The following is a 9392-nucleotide window of genomic DNA, read 5'->3' as shown; positions in this document are numbered from 1 at the left end:
ATTATTTCTGCAGCGTCTTTTCTTTTCCTGATATGAAGCAAAATAGAGGAAGCTGAGAAACAGCCGTGGAATTTTCTGTGCCAGTGAACTTCAATGCTTGTTTACTTCCATTGGCTGGTCTCTTTCCCCCCCCCCCCCCACCACGGAAGAATTATAAATGTGCTTTGAAAATGCATCGAGGCTCAAATCGAGAAGGCAGAGGTGTTGCATTACACTCGCTGCTATCTGGTTACAGCGCGCCACGAATTCAATCGTCCCAAAATAATAAGTGTGACTGGTGCTGCTCTGGGCTCCCCTGTTTGTGCGAGCTTGTTTGCAGTGTGGCGGTGCAGCCAACCTATCAGAGCACTCCTCCCATTGCACCTCTGTAATCCATCCTCACTACCTCTGCTTCTACGTGTAACTGAAAGCCTCTATTGAAACCCTAAACTGCAAGAAAGCCCTTTTTTGGTGGTGGGTTGGGCGGTTCACTGTGGATTAATCCAAACGACTGCTGTTCTGTTCGTTTCTAAGCCAATGACTAACTCACACTACCTTTGGACCGGGAATCAAAAGTCCAGAGATAAGAACAAGTCAGTAGGCGCTCCTAGGCAGCTGCTTCACAAACAATGCTGAGTGCAGGCGTGCGAGAAATCTCAATTAGCCGGCAGACGCAGCAGACAAGTTATGCGTTAGGTCTGTGTGGTCGCCTGCTCGTTGCAGCTTCCTTCCATTTGTTTGTCACTCAGAGCTTCGCCAACTTCTTGTTTTCCTCTCTCTCTCTCTCACTCACTCTATACATTCTGAAGTCTGGCTTGAAAAGTTAATGCCCACCAGCTGGTGGACCAGAAAGTGAGGATGAAGAGTTCCGAAGGCATTCACAGGTCATCGTGGCCGTTGTCCCTCGCTCTAATGTTCCAGATCATGGCCAGTGTGGAATTGACAGCACCAGCCATTATCAATGTGACGAACGTGTCTCCGACCACCAACGGCACGGTGACAACCTCTGTCCCGGGCATTTATGCCGCCAACTCGCCAGTCAAAGGAGTCGAGGGGGCGATTGGGATCCCAAATTCGAATGATGCTTTCGCCTGTGATGAAAACATTGACTTCAATGCCGTGGAGTCGCCCTGGATAGCTCTGATAGAAAGTGGCAATTGTACTTGCGCACAAAAGATTGGGAATGCAATGACAAGAGGGGCGGCCGCTGTGGTGATCTTCAACGGAGCAGGAAAAGGCAATAGAACTGACCCCTTTAGTGGTAAGAGCAACGTCACTTTCATATTCATCCGAGTGCTTTAGGAGTATTTGACATTGATGCAATGCTGAATAATCCCATTTGATGGAACTGTGATGTAAATGACAGTAGTGGGCACAGGGCAGTAAGCGCCACCTGAGCTGTATGTGTGATGCCCCAAACTCAAGCTGTTTCTTTGGCGAGAGAAACAGATCAAAGGTCATTAACCTGAAACGTTAACTCTGTCTCTCTCTCTCTCCACAGACGCTGCCTGACCTGCTGAGTATTTCCGGCATTTTCTGTATTTATTTCAAGTTGTTTCTTATTTGATCATCTGAATCCCAAGATTAGATTCTTGCCCTTTTCTTTGTTTTCCTACTTTACCTCCCAATATTCCTCTCCTCCTCCCTTCCCACCCTGAATTGGTTGATTCCTTCCTCACCAGAGCGTGATTCCACAGACACTCGCTCGTCCTTGGTACAGTTTTTTCCTGTAGGATCATAGGGACCATTCAGCCCCTCCACCCTGCTCTGCCATTCATTTAGACCGTGGCTGATCTGCACCTGAACTCCATTTACCCGCCTTTGCTCCACACCCCTTGATAGCCCTACCTAACAAACATCGACCGGGCTCAGTCTTGAAAGATCCAACTGTCCGAGCATCCAGATTTCTACTAACCTTTGTGTGGGGGAAAAAAAGTGCTCCCTAGACGTATAGAGGCGAGATAGTGCTGGATATTGAGTCATCAGAGCTGAGTCCAATTTGATCCTCATCCCAGCAGCCACAAGCGACGCAGGTCCAGCAGGGGTTGGTGGATTGCAATCAGCAGTAGGAAGCCTACCTGGCTGACTGTTCCAAGCTCTAGCCCAGGGTACTGAGACCAATTGTAGAACCTCTACCATTGTTCTGGCTGGGATCAATTAACTTGATACAGACCCAGATACAACCCAACAATCTTCTTGAGCTGGCTGAATCAGGGGAGCTAGATTCCAAACTTAAAATTACTCTGAGTTTTACAGGGACATTTTATTCAGCGTTTATTTACATTAGCAAAAGCTGTCACGGTGCTCCATGTTGTGAATGCACAGTGCTATTCCCAGAAGATGAGTAGTGACTGTCGTGTCAGTTCTATTGAATTGGCAGTTTAATTACCAGGAAATTTAGGCCCCGAAAATCCACAGTCCCACTCCACGGTTGTAATCACAGTGAGGTGGGACTGCCACCCACTGTCCCCAGGAACCCCTGACTTGTTGGAATTCCCAGACTCAGGATATTTAAATAAAGTGAGCAGGTGCCTGCACCAGTATCATGGGGTGCCCAGCCCACCAGTGCTTCCCGTAAATAGTTTTTGGGTGCGCGGCCCATTCACAGAACTTTAACATAGCAAAAGCCAATCCCAGGTTCCGCGCAGCTTATAGGGAAGGTTGGTGTCCACTGTTTCCTAATAGTTGTATTGGCCCACCAGAACAAAGGTAGGGGCTCTATAATTGGCCTCAGTATCCTGGGCTCTGCTGCCCATGTCCTAACTCGCACCAAGTCCCAGTCGCCCATCACCCCTGTGCTCGTTGACCTACATTGGCTCCTGGTTAAGCAGCGCCTCGATTTTAAAATTCTCATCCTTGTTTTCAAATCCCTCCACGGCCTCGCCCCTCCCTATCTCTGTAATCTCCTCCAGCCCCACAACCCCCCGAGATATCTGCGCTCCTCTAATTCTGACCTCTTGAGCATCCTCGATTTTAATCACTCCACCATTGGTGGTCGTGCCTTCTGTTGCCTGGGCCCTAAGCTCTGGAATTCCCTCCCGAAACCTCTCCGCCTCTCTACCTCTCTTCCCCCCTTTAAGACGCTCCTTAAAAATCTACCAGAGACCGAACTGGCAGGAATTCTGCTGGAAGGCATCATCCTGCCAATCCCATCTCTCTCTCTTACCTCAGCAGCAACGGGGGGCAGATGTGATAACTGACCCCCAAACACCAACACATCCAAAACAGAGTAAGCCCGGAGTAAAAAAGTTCCATCACAATTTCTGCCCCCACTACCCTCCACTCATCCTGATAATACCCCAGTCTGCCAGAAGTTCCGAGAACTTCTGGGGCCTTAATGTCCAGGATTGATCATACAATGTGTGCTCGCATTTGCAGAAACTGGCGAATGACGTCATATTATCAGTGGAGCACTGGAGCAATTGCAGATGGAAATGTACTTCAGCAAATAATAAACCTGGTTCATAAATTGTAAATTTTTGTAAGTTATTTCTTGTTGTTTCCTTGTATATCATAGAATCATAGAAATTTACGGCACAGAAGGAGGCCATTTGGCCCATCGTGTCTGTGCCGGCCGAAAAAGAGCTAACCCGCCGAATCCCACTTTCCAGCTCTTGGTCCGTAGTCTTGTAGGTTACGGCACTTCAAGTACTTTTTAAATGTGATGAGGGTCTCTGCCTCTACCACCCTTTCAGGCAGTGAGTTCCAGACCCCCAACTGGGTGAAAAAAATCACCTCAAATCTCCTCTAATCCTCCAACCAATTGCTTTAATTCTGTGCCCCCTGGTTATTGACCTCCCTGCTAAGGGAAATAGGTCCTTCCTATCCACTCTATCTAGGCCCCTCATAATTTTCTACACCTCAATTAGGTCTCCCCTCAGCTTCCTCTGTTCCAAAGAAAACGACCTCAGCCTATCGAATCTTTGCTCATAGCTAAAATTCTCCAGTCCCGGCAACATCCTCGTAAATCTCCTCTGCACCCTCTCTAGTGCCTTCCTGTAATGTGGTGACCAGAACTGCACGCAGTATTCTAGCTGTGACCTAACTAGTGTTTAGTACAGTTTAAGCATAACCTCCCTGCTCTTATATTCTAAGCCTCGGCTAATAAAGGAAAGTATCCCGTATGCCTTCTTAACCACCTTATCTACCTGTCCTGCTACCTTCAGGGATCTGTGGACATGCACTCCAAGATCCCTCTGTTCCTCTACACTTCTCAGTATCCTACCATTTATTGTGTATTCCCTTGCCTTGTTAGTCCTCCCCAAATGCATTACCTCACACTTCTCCAGATTGAATTCCATTTGCCACTTTTCTGCCCACCTGACCAGTCCATTGACCAGTATCATCTATGGATGAGCGATATGAACAGCAGATATTAAGTAATACTCAGATTTTTTGACTGAGCTTACATTTCCAGATAGGAGAAAGTTACACTTAGGGGCTAGGATTTAGATTCCATACAAGGGTCATGATAATTATATGTATTCCTCCCATCCCCACTATGTATATATTGGAACAAAAGCAAAGTACTGCGGATGCTGGAAATCTGAAATCAAAACAGAAAATACTGGAAATACTCAGATGGTCAGGCAGCATCTGTGGAGAGAGAAACCGAGTTTACGTTTCAGGTCGATGACCTTTCGTCAGAACTGGAAAAAGTTAGAGATGTAACAGGTTTGAAGCAGGTGCGGGGGCGGGGAAAGGGGGAGGGGAGGAAAGAACAAGAGGGAAGGTCTGTGATAGGGTGGAAGGCAGGAGAGATTAAATGACAAAAGGGATGATAGTACAAAGCAAAAGGGAGTGGTAATGCGACAAGTAAAGAGACAAAAGGTGGATCTAGAGGAGCTGTATGGCAACAGTAGAGTCATTCCCAGCACCTGCTGTCAGAAAAAATGGGAGCAGTGGTTATAGTCTGAAATTGTTGAACTCGATGTTGAGTCCAGAAGGCTGTAAAGTGCCTAATCGAAAGATGAGATGCTGTTCCTCGAGCTTCCGTTGAGCTTCATTGGAACAGTGTAGGAGGCCGAGGATAGGGCGGTCAGAGTGGCAGGCGACCGAAAGCTCGGGGTCACACTTGCGGACTGACCGGTGGTGTTCATCAAAGCAATCACCCAATTTGCGTTTGGTCTCCCTAATGTGGAGGAGACTGCACATCGTGAGCAGTGAATACAGTATACTAAAGTGAAAGAAGTACAAGTAAATCGCTGTTTCACCCGGAAGGAGTGTTTGGGTGGTGGGAAGGGAGGAGGTAAAAGGGCAGGTGTTGCATTTCCTGCACTTGCACGGGAAGGTGCCGTGGGGAGGGGAGGGGGTGTTGGGGGTGATTGAAGTGTGGACCAGGGTGTCATGGAGGGAACGGTCCCTTCAGAATGCTGAAAGGGGAGTAGAATATGTGTTTGGTGGTGAGACCGCGCTGGAGGTGATAAAAATGGTGGAGTATGCTGGTGGGGTGGAAGGTGAGGACATGGGGAACTGGGAGGGAGGGGAAGGGGTGAGAGCAAAAGTGCAGGGAATGGGACAGACACAGTCGAGGGCCCTGTCAACCATGGTGGAGGGAAATCCTCGGTTGAGGAAAAAAGACATATCAGAAGCAATGGCATGGAAGGTGGCATCGTCAGAACAGATGTGACAGAGACAGCGAAACTGGGAGAATGGAATAGAGTCCTTATAGGAAGCAGGGTGGGAGGAAGTGCAATCAAGGTAGCTGTGGGTGTCAGTGGGCTTATAGTAGAATTTGGTCGACAGCCTATCCCCAGAAATGGAGACAGAAGTCGAGGAAGGGAAGGGAAGAGTCAAAGATAATCCATGTGAAGATGAGGGAGGGGTGGAAATTTGAAGCAAAGTTGATCAAAAATCTCCAGTTTGGGGCAAGAGCAGGAAGCGACGCTGATACAGTCATCAATGTACCACAAAAAGAGGTAAGTGAGGGGACCTGAGTAGAACTGTAACAAAGAATGTTCCATGTATCCCATGAAAGGGTAGACACAGCCAAGACTCATACAGATCCTTTTATTTGGAGTAAGTGAATAGAGTCAAAGGAGAAGTTGTTCAATGTAAGAACATGTTCAGCCAAGCGAAGGAGGGTGGTGGATGGGGGCTGGTTGGGCCCAATGTTCCCTTTAAGCTGCGTGGCCGTGCAGCGCTCCAGGGATCCTGCGCATGCGCGATATTTTGAATGGCCCGCGCAGCCCCTTAAAGGGGCCGTGAAACGCCAAAAAAATTTAGAGGGAACATTGGTTGCGCCTCCAAGGAAGAAGCAGAGGGCCCTCAAGCTGTCCTGGTGGGGGGTGCTGGAGGTGTAGAGGGTCTGGACATCCATGGTGAAAAGGAGATAATTAGGGCCAGGAAACTGGAAAATGTTAAAGTGGCGGAGGGCATTGAAAGAGTCGCAGATATAGGTGGGAAGAGACAGGACAAGGGGAGCAAAACTATAGTCAAGGTAGGAAGGAATAAGTTCCTGGGGAAAGAACAGGCTGAAACGATGGGTCTACCAGGGCAATCCTGTTTGTGGATCTTGGGAAGGAGGTAGAAGTGGACGATGAGGTTGGAGGCCATGAGGGGAAGATCGCCAGAGGAGATGAGGTTAGTGATGGTCTGGGAAATGATGGCTTGATGTTTGGTGGTGCGGTCATGGTCCAGAGGGAGGTAGAAGGAGGTGTCAGAGAGTTGCTGTTCAGCCTTCGCAAGGTAGAGGCCCAGTCACCAAACAACAACAGCGTCGCGTTTGTCAGCAGGTTTAATGACAATGTCAGGGTTGGGTTTCACTTTGGAAACAAATCTCAGGCCTAAAATGGGCGGTGGCACCGTGGGGCGATATTTGCTCATGCCCGTTTAGAAAGCGCGGGCAGCATGTTATTTTGGTGCTGCCTGCTGATTTGAATGATTTTAGCGCACAGCCCGGAGACGAACGGCTGCTTCAGGCTGTGCGCTCAGCAGGAGGCCCGATGTCACGTCGCTGGAGTGTCGCTGGCCGCTGTGTCCCGCGCCTGAAACGTGGCGGCTGCCTTGTTAAAAAAAAAACGCCCAGCGCTACAAGATCGAATTTGGCGGCCTCGGTCTTTTTGCGAGCAAGGAGCTGCAGACACCCAATTTGGTACAGGAATATTAAATATACGAAGAAAAATGCTTGAAATTTGTGCCAGGTTAGTCAGAGAACTGAGGGGTAGGTAGGGAGTGGGAACTGTGTACGTGGATGATAACATAGAAGATAGGAGCAGGAGTAGGCCATTCGGCCCCTCAAGCCTGCTCTGCCATTTAATGAGATCATGGCTGATCATCCAAATTCAGTACCCTGTCCCTGCTTTCTCCCCATATCCCTTGATCCCTTTAGCCTTTAGAAATATATCTAACTCCTTCTTGAATATATTTAATGAATTGGCCTCAACTGCCTTCTCTGGTAGAGAATTCCACAGGTTCACCACCCTCTGGGTGAAAAAATTCCTCCTCATCTCTGTCCTAAATGGCTTACCCCTTATCTTTAGACTGTGACCCCTGGTTCTGGTCTCCGCCGCCATCGGGAACATCCTTCCTGCATCTAGTCCTGTTAGAATTTTATAAGTTTCAATGAGATCACCTCTCATTCTTCTAAACTCCAGCGAGTATAAGCCCAATCGACCCAATCTCTCCTCATACGTCATTCCTGCCATCCCAGTCTGGTGAATTTTCACTGCACTCTCTCCATGGCAAGAACATCCTTCCTCAGATAAGGTAAAAATTCATCACCGAAACCTGACTGAACAGCGACTCTGGTGGGACTGCATGATAAACTGCATTGAATGAATGAGGAAGAACACACTTCAGCTAATGTTCATTCTTACTTGTCCAACTTCCGTGTACACAAGAATTACGCAAAACTAGTACAGATCGGATTCAGTAGGACTACATGTTGAGGACTCTTTGAGGCACAGCAGTACTGAAGTGCTTATCATGTTGAAGCTCCAGCTGCCCGCTCAGATGGATGTAAAAGATCCTGTGGTAATATTAGAAGGGCAGAGGCATTCTCCCAGGTTCCTGGCCAGTATATATCCCTTAACCAACGCCACTAAAACAAATTCTCTCCTTGCTGTTTCGTTGGACCTTGCTGTGTGCAAGTGGGCTGCCGCATTTTCCTACGTTACAATGGTGACTACTTTTCAAGTTATTTCACTGGGCCGTCCTGAGGTTGTGAAGGGTGCTATATCATCGCAAGTTCTTTCTTTCTTTCCCGCTGGGCCTTGTTTAGCAAGGATTAATGTGCCCAACTTTGAAATTGGTAGCCATGACAGCACTTTGAGCAATTTCAGGACAGAAATCTCATTCCGTTATTTAAAACGAGGCAAATTTGTGATTTACTGCTCATCTTACAGCCGATGGTAAGTCAACATGTCGAATAGGAAGTTAAGGTTATTTGGACTCGTTACTTTCACAAATTGGAAATGAGGCAGTACAGTCGACTTAGGCAAATAAGCATACTGATAGCATTATATGACAAAGGTGGAGAAACATAGAAACATATAAACATAGAAGATAGGAGCAGGAGTAGGCCATTCGGCCCCTCGAGCCTGCTCCGCCATTCAATGCGATCATGGCTGATCATCCAAATTCAGTACCCTGTCCCTGCTTTCGCCCCATACCCCTTGATCCCTTTAGCCTTAAGAAATATATCCAACTCCTTGAATATATTTAATGAATTGGCCTCTTCTGCCTTCTGTGGTAGAGAATTCCACAGGTTCACCACTCTCTGGGTGAAGAAATTCCTCCTCATCTCTGTCCTGAATGGCTTACCCCTTATCCTTAGACTGTGACCCCTGGTTCTGGACTCCCCAACCATTGGGAACATCCTTCCTGCATCTAGTCTGTCCAATCCTGTCAGAATTTTATAAGTTTCAATGAGATCCCCTCTCATTCTTCTAAACTCCAGCGAGTATAAGCCCAATCGACCCAATCTCTCCTCATACTTCATTCCTGCCATCCCAGGTATCAGCCTGGTGAATCTTCACTGAACTCCTTCCATGGCAAGAACATCCTTCCTCAGATAAGGCGACCAAAACTGCACACAATACTCAAGATGTGGTCTCACTAAGGCCCTGTACAACTGCAGCAAGACATCCTTGTTCCTGTACTCAAACCCTCTCGCTATGAAGGCCAACATACCATTTGCCTTCTTAACCGCCTGCTGCACCTGCATGCTTACCTTCAGCGACTGGTGCACAAGGACACCCAGGTCTCGTTGCACTTCCCCTTCTCCCAATCTATTGCCATTCAAATAATAATCTGCCTTCCTGTTTTTGCCACCAAAGTGGATAACCTCACATTTATCCATGTTATATTGCATCTGCCATGCTACTGCCCAATCACCCAACCTGTCCAAATCATCCTGGAGTTTCTCGGCATCCTCCTCACAGCACACACGCCCACCCAGCTTTGTGTTGTCT

The 9392-nt window shown here is 47.8% G+C and overlaps 1 protein-coding gene across 1 annotated transcript in view; it reads left to right on the top strand.

The window, feature by feature from the left end:
- The first annotated feature begins 517 nt into the window (after positions 1-517).
- The window catches only part of rnf128b (ring finger protein 128b), a 182854-nt gene continuing 173979 nt past the window's right edge, over positions 518-9392 (top strand). The window contains exon 1 of the mRNA XM_086001738.1: positions 518-1240. Within this exon, the coding sequence (XP_085857864.1) occupies positions 838-1240 (403 nt within the window). The 5' untranslated portion in view covers positions 518-837. The remainder of the gene's footprint in view (positions 1241-9392) is intronic.

The sequence above is a fragment of the Somniosus microcephalus genome, chromosome 1 (genome assembly GCF_052327205.1).
Source record: "Somniosus microcephalus isolate GS21.2 chromosome 1, FLI_Smic_1.0, whole genome shotgun sequence".
In the NCBI taxonomy this organism is placed as follows: domain Eukaryota; kingdom Metazoa; phylum Chordata; class Chondrichthyes; order Squaliformes; family Somniosidae; genus Somniosus; species Somniosus microcephalus.
The sequence above is the reverse complement of the archived record's forward strand: the minus strand, read 5'-3'. Positions and strand labels throughout refer to the sequence as shown.